The sequence below is a fragment of the Mus caroli genome, chromosome 7 (genome assembly GCF_900094665.2).
Source record: "Mus caroli chromosome 7, CAROLI_EIJ_v1.1, whole genome shotgun sequence".
NCBI classification, from domain to species: Eukaryota; Metazoa; Chordata; class Mammalia; order Rodentia; family Muridae; genus Mus; species Mus caroli.
Genome location: NC_034576.1, coordinates 123,782,032 through 123,798,410, shown reverse-complemented (window position 1 = coordinate 123,798,410; position 16,379 = coordinate 123,782,032). Strand labels below are relative to the sequence as shown.

The 16,379-nt window shown below is 39.7% G+C and overlaps 1 protein-coding gene across 1 annotated transcript in view; it reads left to right on the top strand.

The window, feature by feature from the left end:
* Usp31 (ubiquitin specific peptidase 31) overlaps positions 1–16,379 on the top strand; it is a 64,393-nt gene that overhangs the window by 31,856 nt on the left and 16,158 nt on the right. Inside the window, exons 3-11 of the mRNA XM_021168785.2 lie at positions 811–896; positions 990–1,082; positions 1,799–1,934; positions 4,164–4,308; positions 5,913–6,090; positions 8,581–8,692; positions 9,156–9,250; positions 11,000–11,077; positions 11,937–12,066. Of these exons, the coding sequence (XP_021024444.1) occupies positions 811–896; positions 990–1,082; positions 1,799–1,934; positions 4,164–4,308; positions 5,913–6,090; positions 8,581–8,692; positions 9,156–9,250; positions 11,000–11,077; positions 11,937–12,066 (1,053 nt within the window). The remainder of the gene's footprint in view (positions 1–810; positions 897–989; positions 1,083–1,798; positions 1,935–4,163; positions 4,309–5,912; positions 6,091–8,580; positions 8,693–9,155; positions 9,251–10,999; positions 11,078–11,936; positions 12,067–16,379) is intronic.

The following is a 16,379-nucleotide window of genomic DNA, read 5'->3' as shown; positions in this document are numbered from 1 at the left end:
TATGGGGGTGGGAGTGGGGAGTTGGTTGCTTTCTAGTCCAGTAAGACACATACTTTGTAATCAGTAGGACAAATAACATAGCCAGAAAGGAAATGTATGAATATCTCTGCTGTTAGACTTGGATTTGAGCATAGGAACTGAGTCCAGAATGGTCCTACTGAGAAACATAGTATTTCTTACTCAACTTCTCTATGTGTATCCTCGATATGATAGATAAAGTAGTTCATATCATGGGAAGATTATTTCCCCAGGGAGCTTTTGAAGTTTGTGACAAGTCTCTTCTGTATTTCAAAATTTCTAGTTTTAGAAACTTGGTGGATTATTCTGATTTAAGGTCCTTTTGTTCCTGAACACTGTACTGTCATAGAACTATGTAGATATGGCTGACTTACTATATGGGAACAGCCTAAAGACCAGGCACTATGTTACTAGTCCTTGTATCCTAACATCCTATACAGTATTCTCTACATGTGGTAGCAGATGTTTAGTAGTTAGGGACATGAAGAAGTTGAATAAAATATGAAGCAAACTGTGGATTAAGCATCAAGATAAAGGTTGAAACAACTTAGGGAACAGCCGGCCTGTCTCTCAACAGGCTAGAGAGTGATAAACATGGTGTGCAGTAGTCTGTTTGAGGGAATGAGTCCATGTGCACTGTGTTCTGTTTACTTTAGCACAGTATGTTACAGAGCATCTAGGTTCCATATACAGCTTATAAAGGACTTTGAGTGTTTGTGACATTTTAGGCTTAACTTTACTCAAGAATTGGTACTTTTGGCCTGTGACTTTTCCTTTTTTTTTTTTTTTAAGCCACCATCAGAGACAGATATGATGCCTGAGGGACCTTTTCCTGTGTGTAGCACTTTTGTACAAGAACTTTTTCAAGCCCAGTATAGGTAGGAGCAAATGACATGTTCCCTCTTGTTTTGTCTGCCTGATGTAGTTCTATGTTATCTTAATGTGAATGTTTTACATTTTTGTTTTCAAAGATCTTCCTTGACATGTCCTCATTGTCAGAAACAGAGCAACACTTTTGACCCTTTTCTGTGCATTTCTTTGCCAATTCCTCTACCCCATACAAGGTAAGAATATATGTGTAAAATTAACAGTCTGCTGTGATAGGGTACTTCTTCCTCTGTAGCCTCCAGTTAAGGCTTTTTATGTATTTAGTTAAGTAATAGGTATAATAGTAATGTTAAATTCTTGAAGCTAAGTGTCTGTCGGGGTGTGCAAGCTGAGCAGGCACCTGATAGAGGCAAGCCCATGCCATAGTCTTTTTAAAACTGGTTGTCCTAGATTCTCTGGAGACCCTGCTTGTACTTATTTCAGACTTTAAAGAGTTTGCAGAAACTAGACAGTTTTGAAGGAAAAGACAGAATCAATTATGACTATGTTATTTTTGAAAAATATTTTTATGTCATAGCTTTTTCAAAGTTCTTTCAACTTGTTTAGTAGTTCTATTCCCATTTGGCTTCCAGATAAAGGGAAGTCCCCTATCCCTCAGTTTTAGATAGAGTCCTGTGTATCACAGGCTGGCCTCAAACTTGTGTGGTTGAGAGTGACCTTGAACTCTCACTCTCCTGCCGTCAGGTTCCAGGTGCTGCAGTGGCAGGCAAATGACACTGTTCTGGTTTATATCATATTGGGGGAAGGCAGGGCTGTGCATGCTAGGGACCTGAGCTGTGTCCCAGGCCTCGTTTTAGTTTTTGTGTTGATTTCAGGTCAGGTTTGTTTCACTTCTTCTATATTTGAGCTAAAATAAATAACTAATGGGAAGATCTGACTTTGATCTGCACAGGCCTCTCTATGTCACTGTAGTGTATCAAGGGAAATGTTCCCACTGCATGAGGATCGGCGTGGCTGTGCCTCTGTCTGGGACTGTTGCCAGACTTCGGGAAGCTGTATCCATGGAGACAAAGATCCCCACTGATCAGGTAATAACCTGCTAAGACCAAATTACACATGAGTCATTAAAGTGTTGCATTCTGCTTATATGGATTTTTTTGCCCCATTTTCTGCTAAACATGTTTGAAATTTAAAATGGCTTGCATTTAGTGTTGAGAGGCAGATGGATGGAGGAAATCCAGACTCAAAGAATCTAATGTATAGAAGACTGTTTCCTGCTTCAATTAATTGTGTATATAAAAGAAAAACCTGCTTTTATGTAAGACCTTATGGATTGTAAAGTATAATTACTTAGCCTTTCAGACTGCTCCTGTAGCATTTAACAGAGGCTTGGGAACCCCTTTGCCCGTTTTGGTGGTGAGAGTGGGCATCTCTCCAGTACAGTGCTCTGTATATAGCATATGCTTGTTGGGCTTCTTCTCTGACCCCTCTTGTGGGGTTTGGACCCAAGACCTTATTCCTTCGAGCAAGTGCTCTGTACCTGAGGTATATCGGCCAGCCTGTTTTGTTTCCTTACTTAAAGATCAGATAGGGGAAAGTTGGGTGTCCCCTTTTGGGAGAGGGGACACATCTTTGATAAATAGTTATGTCTTAATTGACCAAAAAATGCTTTTGGCTTGTGGTGACTTAACATATTTTACACACAGTTTTTACTGGAAAAATATCATGGGAAACATTTCTTAGGATTTATAAGGAAGAATGACTTACCAGTGAAATAGCTTTTCCCTGGATAGCTATTGGAAATGTACATGTAATTAATTACTTGAATAATAATGGTATTTTGTCCTTTGGCCTCATTTGGCCCCATTTGGGCAATTACACTTAAAGCCATGTTGCTTTAATGTAGCAGATCTCTTCCATTTTCATAGGCTGTGTTCTGGCACAATGATAAAATATTGATACTTTCTTTAAATTGCTGCTTGATTCTTTTTCTGTCCAGGATGAGGGGAGGGCAGAGAGAGGAGAGGTCTTGGCATCCAAGGCAGATGCAGCTGTGTCTTTAAAGCCTCAGTGGTGTCTCACTATTTTCTCATGTGGTATAAATTGGTGATATAATTACTAGTTTGCTTTAGCTCTCAGCTTTCTGGAGAGGTGAATTATACTTCCATGCTTACCGGGAGAAAAACAGCATACGCATTAAATTCCTTAGAAAGAAATGTGGGAGGAGCTCCCCAGGGCCATTTGTGAAACAGATTACAGACCTTTCCACCTCATGGACTTGTTTAATGTTGGTAGCAGTGGGGTGGTGGTGGGGCAGGCTGGCAGTTGGTGCCCAATGGTGCCTCTTTACCCCATTGTAGAAGGCCCTGTTCAAGGTCACAAGACTGGTTGATGGCAGGTGGTACCTGGAACTTTCTCTTGCTCTGCCTAGTCTAGTACTTTTGCCCTGGACAGCACTGCTGAACATGAAGCAGAAGCTCTAAATGTGGCCATGGTTTTCTTCCCTGCCTTTTGTTTTTCTGTTTCATCACAAAAATACAACTTAGAAATTAAAAGTGTCTTAAGCACCAGTGCAAACAAGTAAGAAGGTTACTAACTTTAGTGCTGTGTTATGTAGCATTTTTTTTTCCTGAGAGAATCCTATAATCGTTTCTAAAAATAGAATTATTTGCACGTGTTATTCTTAGCTTTGCTTTTTGTTTACTTAGGGTTTGGCTTCATAATATAGATACTCTACAGGTCATCCTTTCTAGTATCTTTCTGAGTCTGTAGGGCTGCATTAAACTAGTTTCTAGCATTGGGCATTTGAGTTGATTTTGCATGTTTCAATATAGATACCCATGGTCATTTGACTTTTTTTTAAACTGAAAAGAGAATTTAATGATATGAAAGAATGTCTTAGATTCAGATATAGACCGTCCTCTCCTAGACCGAAATCATATGGATTGTGTGGAACCTCAGGCAGGTCTCTGTTGCCTTCTTCCTCCTGTGAAACAGAAAAATGAGTAGTTCTGTTATTATTTATTACCTATCCCCAAACTCGGAGGAACTCTGGATTTAGTGCCATAAGTGGTCTGGATTTAGAGTGTATTGTTAGACAGTTGTAGAGGTTACTATACTTCTATATACTTCTAAGAGTCTTTCATTATCAGCAATTAATATGATAATAATATTAATAATAATAATTAGAAGCTATCTAATAGTCCTCACTGAACATTTTCAACATGATGGTCTTCAGAAAGTCAGCATAGAGTTAGAAAATCATTTTATATTGAATTTCCAGTTATACAACTGTTCACATTTTCTTCGTTTTTTAGATTGTGTTAACAGAAATGTACTATGATGGGTTCCATCGTTCCTTCAGTGACACAGATGACCTGGAGACGGTTCATGAAAGTGATTGCATTTTTGCCTTTGAGACTCCAGAAATATTTAGGCCTGAAGGAATTCTTAGTCAAAGAGGTAAATGGCCATGTTCTATAGTGCGTCTGAGTTTACAGATTTCACCACTGTGGGCATTGATGTGTTCTATGATAGTATACAGTTTTAAAAATAGTGATTAAGTACACATACTGTTGTGTTTTTTAGATTTTTTTTATTATCTTTAGTTTGTTTTCAATAAAATCTATTTTATTGCTACTAGTGATTCTTCTGAACACCAAATCTGACTCCTATGTATTGAACATCTGACTCTTCACCTGCCTGTTATACACAGTTCTTTACATGCCTTCATACTATGTAGAGGCCCATTTCACCAGCTTTTCTCCCTAAATACTTTAAGCCACTTGAATTCCCTAGGGTGTGTGTGTGTGTGTGTGTGTGTGTGTGTTTGAGTTTTAATATCTCTATTCCATTTCTTTTCCTAATTTATTGGAAACTTCTGAACACATTGTAAGGACATCCTTCCTCACATTACTCAGAGAACAAGGCTAATTTCTTCTTTTGTTAAGTGTTAATAACAACTGTTTTATTTGACTTCTATTTTGGACATGAATTTGCACTTGCATCCTTAGATGCCCTTCTTCCCATTCAGTCAAGTGGATTTTTTTTTCTTTTTAAACCATTATCTTTAATAAATCACTGTTCTATATTTAATTTCTTTGTTGTTTTTCTGTGTCCATCTTATTGCCACATGAATTTGTGTTCCTGTGCTCAATAATAAATAAAAATATAAATAAATTTGAGACAAAAACAGAAGGGAGAAATCTCAAAACTAATTACTAAAAATAAAAAAAAATACATAACTAAAAGAATAGCCCCAACTTCTTTTGTAACTAAGTAATAAATTTATTTGTGCAGAGTCAGGTACCAACAAAGACAGACAGACAGACAGTGAGTGAGTAGAAGCAAGGTCCCATCCCAACGACTGCTTCCTCTAGTGAAGCCTCATTTCCCTGGGTGGGCACTGCGTAGGTGACAGACTTTTGAAAAAGTAAATTAACAGATACTGCCATTGATTAGCTGCAGAGCCTTGTGATAGCATTGAAGACCTAGATGGCCCTAAATAACAGGAAGTTCTGCTATAAGACACTGAAGATTTGTGCTGTCTGTCAGGCATTTTTGTTCTTGCTAATATGGGTTGATATGTTCTAGTTATGTTCTCACAACAGCTCTTGATTAGTAAGTACAGCTTCATCTCTTGTTATAATAACCAGGGATAAGAAATTAGTGAAACCTTGTAGATGAGCCCAAATGTTGTCTGTGTTGCTTCTGGAATGCATTTGATTACTGGTTACTAAATCTAATTTTAAATTGTATTTGTGGGTCATTCTAGTAAACTTGCTCTTCAAAACCATGTCTGACTTAGATTCATGGAGAGTTCTAATTTCCAGTTTAAAAGATAGGGAAGTCTACATTAAAGGAAACAATGAATGCTGATACCTAGCCTGTTGGCTAAATGAGTGATCTTATAGGGTGTCCTTATTTTAAATTGTAGTTTAAATTATAAATGACAGTTGTTTAAAAAATTATTTCTTTTTTTTAATTATTTCTATTTCTATTCTTTGTAATGAATGAATGAGAAGGATCTTGAAGAGCTAAGTTGAGCTGTTTTTATTTTGTTTCAGGCATTCACTTAAACAACAATCTAAACCACTTGAAATTTGGCTTGGATCATCACAGACTGTCTTCCCCAGCACCAACAGCAGCAAAACAAGGTCGAGTAGACTTGCCCACCAGAGTGGCAAGCGACAAGATTGTTCTGCTTGTATGTAACCGGGCCTGCACTGGGCAGCAAGGGAAAAGGTAAGAATCAGCTACTTCCTAGTAAATACTGACATTTTTGAGACTAAATGCTTTAAAATCGTTTTTGAAAGTAGGGATGAAGAATCTACTTTTAATGGTAATTTTGCTTTGTTTTTGAGGTAGGGACTCCCTATGTAATCCAGGCTTCCCATGAACTCCCAATCCTCTAACCTTAATTCCCAAATGCTGGAGGTGCTGACGTGTGCTATCATGCCCAGCTGCAGCTAGTGTTTGGTTCTGATATTCAGAAGGAATCTTTATAAAAGTTGATTTGATCTGTTGGATTGGGAAGGGAAAGACTACAAAATTACGGTTAGAATCTGAATAAGAGGTGCATATTTTAAGACTTATGTAGCTTTTGAGAGCTTATATTCTGTGTATATAAGGCTATTCTTAGAATTCTGAACCTGTATCTTAAAACTTTATAGCTTACTGTGTCTGTTTGGATGGTACACGCTCCTCAGACTTATGTCCCAAACTGAACTTATTATCTTTCTCTTCCAATGTTTCCTGTCTTGGAAAGTTGTACCATCATTCATTGAGCATTGTAAGTCAGAAATTTGGGAGTAAAAAATCTCTCTCAGATTTCTCTGCTGCCCTCTTTAAGAATTTATGGGGACTATAGAATATCTTTCAAAGTAGCTTTGTCACCTAAGTGTCACCTGGGTGAGAACAGATGAATGTGTATCAGGAGAAGGACTTAGGTTTTGTGTGTGTGTGTGTGTGTTTAAAACTAGTCAAGATAGCCATTAATTTCACTTTGAAATAAGTTCCTTGGGTGGTAACATAAACATAAAAGATGTCACATGTATTAATGATATCAACAAAAATGCTGATGCTTAGATGCTTATATTCTCTGGAGATATAGACAGGTTCCCTGTTTTCTTTTTTTTTTTTTTTTTTTTTTTGGTTTTTCGAGACAGGGTTTCTCTGTGTAGCCCTGGCTGTCCTGGCACTCACTTTGTAGACCAGGCTGGCCTCGAACTCAGAAATCCGCCTGCCTCTGCCTCCCGAGTGCTGGGATTAAAGGCGTGCGCCACCACGCCCGGCTGGTTCCCTGTTTTCATGAAGTTGGCATTCTAGTTAGGACAGGCTAACCCCAAACAAGTAAATGCATTTAACCTCAAGTAGTTGTCACCATGTAGAAGATGGTGACACCAACTAAAATGATAGGGTGTGAATGAGTGAGGGTTCTGGGTCTGCATGTGAACCAGAGTATGGGATGGTGCCCCAAGGAGAAGGAGTGAGCTGTGGTAGCATCTGAGGTGAGGTCATGTGCAGAGGAGGCCCCAGTGCACATTAGGAGTATGATGTGTTTAAGGTACAGAATGGCAGGGAGCACATGGTATTTTCATTGCATTGCATTGATGCCTATGAAAACCCCTTTGTGGTACCAGGCTTTTAAGAGTGGAGTCATTACCTGTGATAGGAAGCTATTTGATTCATGGGGGCTTTCAGACAAATAGCTTCAGTGTTACTGCAGTGGGGAAACCACTAAGATGGTCATTAGGAATGATTTTCTTGGTGTTTTTACCACTCTGTGTCAGCATCAGAGTTCATCTTTTAGCTAGATTTGTCATTATTGCATTGACATTGATTCAGCAGCTTCTGTTTTCTACTTATTGGCTGTTTAGGCCATGAAGGTAAGTAAATTTCTTTCTTGCCATCAGTCTATTGCTGTCTTAGTTAGGATTTCTATTGCTGTGGTAACCACCATGACCATGAACAACTTGGGGAGTGAAGGGTTTATTTTATCATACAACACTTAAGTTACATTTCATCGCTGAGGGAAGCCAGGGCAGGAACCTGGAGTCAGGGTCTGGATATGTAGAGGAGACATTCAGGGATCAGTACATAGATTTGAGCAACTAGGCCATGAATGAAGCTGAAGCCAGATGTCTTCAACTTTTAACTGTGTATTAGAACTACCTGGGGCCTCCTCAGAAAAACCTCAGTGCTAGATCACATTGCATACATACTTCACCAGAATCTCTGGAACTAGCCTGGGCAACAGTCAGTTTGATGTTTCTTTGGGGGTTTCAGATGTAGCTGAGGCTGAGAACTATGTAACTGCCTCTGGTTTTAAGTGATGTAGGAATCTGGCAAAGCTCTGCTGCCTTCTACCCTAGTTAGGAACTGCCTTCAAGTATCACTTGCTTGCCAATTCCTCTCTTGTCAGTACCAGAGTATGGCTGCCTGCTTCCTGGGCCCTCTGGCCTTACCTGTTGCTGACACCTTATGTCTTGATGTACACAGTTGGATGCCTCCTTGTTGCTCCACAGAAGCCATTTGTTACCTAAGAGTCCTGAGCAATTCTTTTGACCTTATTGTCTCCTGATGATAATGACCATTGTTAGCTTATTTTTTTCTCTGTTTAAGAACTGTCCTAAAACCAGTTAGATTGTGATCCAATCTAAGAAGACTAAGACTAGGGGATTGCAACTCTAAGGGGATTGCTGTATTAATGTGACCCTATTGTTTGTGTTGTAGATTTGGACTGCCCTTTGTCCTGCACCTAGAGAAGACAGTAGCATGGGACCTTCTGCAGAAGGAGATCTTGGAGAAGATGAAGTATTTCTTGAGACCTACTGTCAGCATCCAGGTTTGTAAGCGCTTTGATATCCCAGTAGAACATGATTTTTACTCAGAAACAGCGGTTAGTACAGTGAAACTGCTTTTGTTGGGGTTTTCAAAACTGATAATTTATCTCCAGTTTCTGAAAGGAGTTGCCACTGTAGAAATTCCCCTTGAGTTGCTTTGTGTTCCTTTATGGTGCCAATCTAGTCCATATGATCAGTGAAGACACTATAGAACTTCTGTAATTTTAAGAATTATTATTGCTGTATTAAGGTATTCATAGAAAACCATTAAATCAGTGTCTAGTGAAAGCAATGGAATGGTTACATACTTGATAAATAAGTTGCATTTGAGTGCTTTGTATTCAAAGTGGAAAAGTATTTTGCAAGGTGAGCTGTTTGCTGCCCGCCTGATCTGTTTTGAAAATGCTGCTTGGAAACATGCCCTTGACTAAGCCCAGCCTAATTCTCATTTGACATTTGATACAGGTATGCCCATTCAGTTTGCGTGTGGTCAGTGTTGTGGGAATAACTTACTTGCTGCCTCAGGAAGAACAGCCCTTGTGCCACCCAACAGTAGAAAGGTAATAGACAAACACAAAGCATCTTACATGTGCCATTTAAAGTAATGTCTAATGTCTGCTATGATTTCCATGTAAGTGTCTCAAGTTCTTTAAGCTCATGTAGAAATTAAGTACTTGTTTTACTTTTGATTCATGGTAGGTACAAAGTTGTCTTAGGGTTACTATTATTGTGATGAAACACCATGACCAAAAGTAAGTTGGGAGGGCTTATACTTCCACATTATGTTCATCATTTAAGGAATTCAGGACAAGAACTAATAGGCCAGGAACCTGGAGGCAGGAACTGATGCAGAGGCCATGAGGAATACTGCTTACTGATTTGCTTCTCATGGCTTGCTCAGCCTGCTTTCTTATACAACCCAGGACTACCTGTCTAGGGTGCCCCCACCCACGGTGGCCTCAGCCCTCCCACATCAATCACCAATCTAAGAAAATACTACAAACTTGTCTACAGCCCAGTCTTTAGAGGCATTTTCTCAACTGAGGCTCTCTTCTTTCCAGTGACTCTAGCTTATGCCAAGTTGACATAAAACTAGCCACCACAGAAGTATTTGTTCTTCCTTGAAATTAGAGAAGCTCATGTTAGGAAGGGTGTGTGTGTGTGTGTGTGTATAATGTTCTGGGCATGCCGAAGTCATTAGTCATTACTTATACCTGGTGACTTATGGTCTAGAAGGTAAAGCCCATGCCCCATAGTTTGAACTCACTCATCTTTAGTCAGGTCTCTTTGCTATTCCTTTCCCCACTATAGCAAACCTGTCTTTGTTGTCATTGTGCTGGTGAGTGCTTGAACACATAACATCGTCTTATATATGCTTTGCATGAATGGTTTCTGCTGTCCATAATTTCTTTATTAAGAAAACATTTATTGGTCCTAATCCTGATGGAATTAATTATTCTACTTTACTACTCCTGTGCTTTTATACATAATATTATTCTATTATCTTTATACTATCTATTGTATTAGCAGATATATATCTATAGACTGTCCATATGTGGCTATATAAATATGGAAAATTGTACTGTGTTTTCAGCACATACTGTTGAAAAGCACACAGCTCCTCATGATGATACATGCCTATAAACCAGCACAGGAAGGTCAGAATTTGAAGGCTGTTCTTGGCCACATAGTGATTTGAGACCTAGGGTGTATGAGATCCTGTCTCACCCCACCCCCTCTTTTTTTTTTTTTTTTAAACAAACACAGTCTTGTTTGGTTTTAGACTTGAAAGTAGGTGAGATAAATAATCTAAACTATTATAGCATATGCAAAAGATAAAAGATGAATTATATTAGCCATTAGTGATGAGTGTCTCAAAAATTGGTGATAACCAATGAGTTGGCTAGTGTGCATTAATGGAGAAGGAAGGTGCAGGGGAGTTGTCATGGGCATAAGTTAGGCATAATGGGGTGGGGTTGAGCAAGTGTGAGAGCAGACTGTTCATAAGAAGCTGCATCTAGTCTGTGTGGGTCAGACCTGGACAGAAGTTGGAAGGATAATAACATCTGAGAGTGTACAAGGAAACCTATAGGGTGATTTCTTATACTCTTATTTCTGTATTGCGTGTTTTATGATTTTTTTTTTCATTCTGCTTGTAAACTAGTTACAAAATCAGGCTACATTGGTCTCATTAAAGACTTTCTGATGGGGAACTATAAAGATTTTCCAAGAGTCTAGATAGAATATAATTATATTTAAGTAAACTCTTTCATTTAGAAATAATATGTGGCGCCACTCTCATTCTTTAGGGCATTAAAGTCCTGTGGACCAGGCGGCACAGCTCATGTGAAACTGGTAGTAGAATGGGACAAGGAGACGAAAGATTTGTAAGTTACTTCTCTCTCTCTCTCTCTCTCTCTCTCTCTCTCTCACTCACCCACTCACCATTTTAGCAGCATATAGATATTTCTATTTAGCTGGAACATACAAGTCTTACCATTAGCTCAGTATCTTAAAATGTGTTTTCACATTTTACTGAAGGAGTTTGTTATTCTTTCCCCAACTTCTGTCCAAGGCTCAAAACTTTACACAACTTATTGCTGCTGAGAGGAAAGCCATATGTTCACTAACTGCCATGTAGGTTAGTCTACTTTGATTTTTATTTATTTATTTATTTTTTTGTTACAGGATCAGCAGCTCTTGTAGGCTTAGACAGGATCAGGTGTGTTCAGGATTGTATGGCTGTAAACTAGTAAGCCTGTATCAACTACATGTCCTTAGATGTCATGGACAAGAATGATTTAGGCAGCACTGACAGAGAGGTAGTTCTGGTTAAGAGCACACATTACTCTTGCAGAGGAACCAAGTTCAATTCCTAGCATCCGTGTCAAGTGCTAACAAGACTAACAACAGCCTGTAACTCCAGCTTCAGGAGATCTGACATCTGACCTCCATGGGGACTTACACTCACATGTGCTTACCCACACATATATGTACATACACATAATTTAAAGCCATGAGAATAACCATGGACAGTTGAAAAACGCTAACTCCAAGTCAACTTTTGAAATTACTTTGCTGATGGAGACATTTCCAAGGACATTTTGGAATGTAGAAGAGTTGAATGACTACTGTTTGAATTGATCTATTGGGATATGAATTTATAGCTACTTTAAAAAGCCGTTGTTGTGTCTGTGAATGTTTTTATAAGACATTCTCTGAAAGCTGCTTTCCCCTGAATTGTAGCTTGTTTGTAAACACAGAAGATGAGTATATCCCTGATGCAGAGAGTGTCCGACTGCAGAAGGAGCAGCATCATCAGCCACAAACCTGCACTTTATCACAGTGTTTCCAACTCTACACCAAAGAGGAACGGGTAAGATGCAGGGCCTGCAAGATGACAGTGAGGAGATTCATCATGCCTCAGGAATTTTCATTCCCACAGGCTCCACACATTTAAGTGGGCATTTTTAGTGTTAGTCCTTTTAGAACTTTTATAAGGAGTGACTTAAATTTTTGAGTATTTGGAGTGTGTCTTAGTTAGGGTTTTACTGCTGTAAACAGATACTATGACCAAGGACAACATTTAATTGGGGCAGGCTTACAGGTTCAGAGGTTCAGTCTATTTTCATCAAGGCAGGAACATGGCAACATCCAGGCAGGTATGGTGCAGGAAGAGCTGAGAGTTCTCCATCTTCATCTGAAGGCTGCTAGCAGAATACTCTCTTTCAGGCATCTAGGACTAGGGTCTTAAAGCCCACACCTACAGTGCCACACCTACTCCAACAAGGCCACACCTCCTAATAGTGCCCCTCCTTGACCCAGGCATATACAAACCATCACAGAGTGCTCTAGAAACAAGTCTTTGTAATTGTTTTCTTTTTAATGACATGGTTTTTTGTTCATTTCAATTTGAAATTCTTTAACTATTTTTCCTTAGTAATGAAAACTTTTCCCATTTTTTTTCCGTTTTATTTTATGTTTTTGTTTTTGAGACAGGGTTTCATGATATAGTCCTAGCTGCTTTAAAACTTGCTATGTAGAGCAGGATGGTCTCAAGCTCAAGGCAGTTCTCTCCCTGTCCCTCCTGGGTGCTGGGATTACAGGCATGGCCGCCAACACACCCAGCTTTTCTTAATTTAGTACACATGTACCATAATCACAGGTGTCAGAATCTAAATCAAACTTAGATTGAGTAATTAAGATAAAATGAAAATTTTTCTTAGTTGTGTAAACTCTATCTCAAATGCTTCAGTGACTGTGGCTACAGTACAGAGCAGCGCACATATTATGTTCTGTCGGATCATCACAGTAGTTTACATAGAGTAGGGATTCAGTAAATATTTAAATGTTGAATGGACAGGTAGATGATAGATAAATCTCCGTGGGGCCCAGGCCTATGGGAAATCTTGACCAGAGTGTAGAGTTCATCCAATCTTCTGTTTCTATTCATGATCTGTGTTAGTCTTTGTATAGCTGTGACAGAACACTTGACATACTCAAGATAAACAACGTAGGAGAGGAAGATCTATTTAGTTCCTGGTTTCAGGCCATAGTCCTTTGTTCTGTTGATTCTGGGTCTGTCATGAGACAGACTATCCTGGAGATGGAGAGTATGTGGAGGAGAAGGCTACTTGCCTCATGGTTGGTGGGAAATAAAGATATGAAGGGGCCAGGAAAAAGATACCCCCAAAGTTCTGTGGTGGGTGACCTACTACCTCCAGCCAGATCCTTCCCAAGGTTTCCAGTACCTACAAAAATAGTGTAACTAGGTAGGGGCCAAATATTAAGTGCATAAATCTTTGGGGAACACTTGTATTAAGCTATAGCAGGATCTTAATTTTGACCATTAGTTCACCCTTTGCTCTTGTACATATGGAATTAGACACCTTAGCATTAGAAGGGACTTTAAAACTTCCTTTTTCTATTCTTCTACCTGATTTAAAATGAATGATTGTTCTACCTGCCAGAGTGCCTTCTGTTATGAGGACTTTACCTACGTAAGACCTGGCACTCATTTGGGTCTGATAGGGACTGCAATTAGCCTGAAATAGGGCCTCTGGTCAGTCTACAACAAATAGTCATTTTCTTCAAATATGCGGCAATAAGCTTTAAAGCCTAACTGAGTTCTCTAACCTGTTTGTAGCAAGTTCCTTCAAAAATAGTTTATCAAAAGACATATGTTTATCAATTTTTAGCTTAATTATAAAGTATCCAGTTGGCTTTGGAACTAGTTGATTGAAGACTCTTGGTTCATCCTGTCGTTTTTACTATTTGTGTTTAAAAATTGACTTGAGAGATGTTTGAAAGCTTAGGGATTAGCAGATGTGTCACTGGCAGCGCTGGATCTGCAAAACAACTGGCTGCCTTGGATTGAGGGGTTTGTGATGGCAAGAGAGGTTGCTCTAGAGGCTCATTCATTTAAAGGTTTGTCAAGTACCTATAGTGTACTGGGTCCTGTACAAGGCAGTCTGACACTTAGGGATTAAGGCAGTGTTCTGCCTTCAGGTTGTTTATACCCTAAAACAAGAAAACAATTATATAAGGTTCTAGAATAGGAAGGAGCTTAGCATGGTTGAAGGCAAGTGTAACCATTGTGGCAGGAGCACAAGAGCTAAGGGAGAGAGTTAGGATAGTTTGAGCCCCAGTTAGAGCTGTGACTTATCTGTCTCTCACTAACTATCCTTGTATCTGAGAGAGGTGCTTGGCCCATAGGACATGCTTAATAAATATGTACTGGAATGTGTATGTGATACTTGGGGAGGTCAGTGTGGGGCCAAAAATAACAGAAGAGAGATAGAGGAGGAGGTGGAACTTAGCAGTTGGTTGTGTGACAATAGTTTGGGGTCCAGCTGTCTTCAGGCTCAGTACTGATGAGCAGCATCTCGTGGGTGTGAGCCATTGTTCTGTCCATGGAGGCTTTAGAAACAGTGCTGGAACTGTGATGGTGCTGATGCTGCTCTCTGTCACCTCAGATGTGTATTGTTAAAGATGACAGCACATTAGGACACAGGTGAGGGAGAGGGTGGGGGTGGTACTTCTGAAGTCGTGAGACTGCCAAGAAGATTTTGATTGAGGGGGTGGGAATATCATAGTTAATTGGGGACACTTAGACTGTCCTGTGAATGAGGTGTTGGACTTAGTTTTATATAAGGAATGTAATGGTTATTCCTGGTTGTCAATTTGACTATATCTGGAATGAACTACAATCCAGAATTGGAGGGCTCACCTGTGATCCAGCTCTTGAGGCTAGAAGACACACGTTTCTGACCTGGATCTTGGCATGGAGATCTTGAGGTATAGTGGCCATGAAAAGCTTAGGCTCAGGCAAGGTAGTATATGCTTTTTATCCCAGGACACTGAGGCAAGGAGATCTCTGGGGTCAAGGTCAGCATGGAACAAAGCAAGTTCCAGATCCAGGCATGATGGTTCACACCTTTAACTTAGGCCATACCTTCTGCTGGAGGCCTACATAAGGACATTGGAAGAAGGAAGAATCACTCCTCTTTTCCTGCTTTCACTTGCCAGCACATCTGTCGGAACCTACTTCTACAGAAGACCAGCTGAAACAACTAGCCTCATGGGACTGAGCAACTACTAGATTCTGGGACTTCCCATCCACAGCTGACCATTGTTGGGTTAGTTGGACTATAGACTGTGGGTCATCACATAAATTCCCTCAATATAGAGAGACATTCTATAAGTTCTGTGACTATAGAGAGCCCTGATTAATACAAGGAACATAATCTAAAGGTTGGAAATACCAAAGAGAGTGCTCTTGTCTTGCCATAAGGAAGATCTGTAGAAGACTGACTGACTGTATTCCTGTAGAGCAAGAACCTTCAATGCCAGGAAGACTTCATAGGCCAAGGATTCTCAGAGTACAATCACAAGGCCAAGGAGCTTTCCAGCAGTTTATAGTCAGTACAGAAACCAGAGAAATGTCTTAGAAATGATCAGTGATTAGATATTATGACATTAATACTACAGTTCATAAAAGTATCTGTTTATAATATATTAGGATTAAATGGACAGAAACCTATACTTTTGACACAAGTGTGAGACTGTATAGCCACATAAGGGGAATTTTGATATGCCACATGAGATGTGGGCTAACTAGCTGATAGTTTGGGTTCCTTTCATCTGGCTTTCTGACACTCCTATTTACCTAAGTATCTCCTCTTTTGTGTCCCAATCTTTTCTGTGAACATGATTGAGTTGCATCATCATGAAAACAGATCTCATCAATTGCGCTCCCCTTTTTAAGTTACCAGACTGGTCTTTCTCCTCTGTTTTACCCAAATTTACTGTTGGTAGCCCGTTTGTTCTCCAAAGACTTTCCTTGTTTATCTGGGAACATATGGGGAAGACTGCATGGAGCAGTTTAGTGCTGCCAGAGAAGAGAAGAGTTAGGAAGTGTGGCTAAGAGTGAGCAAGAAGTTGGAGTGTAGTGGTGTTCATGGAGGTTAGTGTGCAGAAGAGACAGGCTCAGAAATGAAGGGACGTGCGGTAAAAGGAAGAAGAAAATGGGAGGAACCTAGGTCTTGGCGTAGTCCCCTATGTTCCAACTTGGTGGGCAATAGTATGATTTGCTGAGGTAAGATGGTCTAGACCAAGAAAGTGCACATTGATGCAAAGGTAATACGCTACAGTTTGAGGCAGTGCTGGGCGTGGGGTGCATCTGTTAAG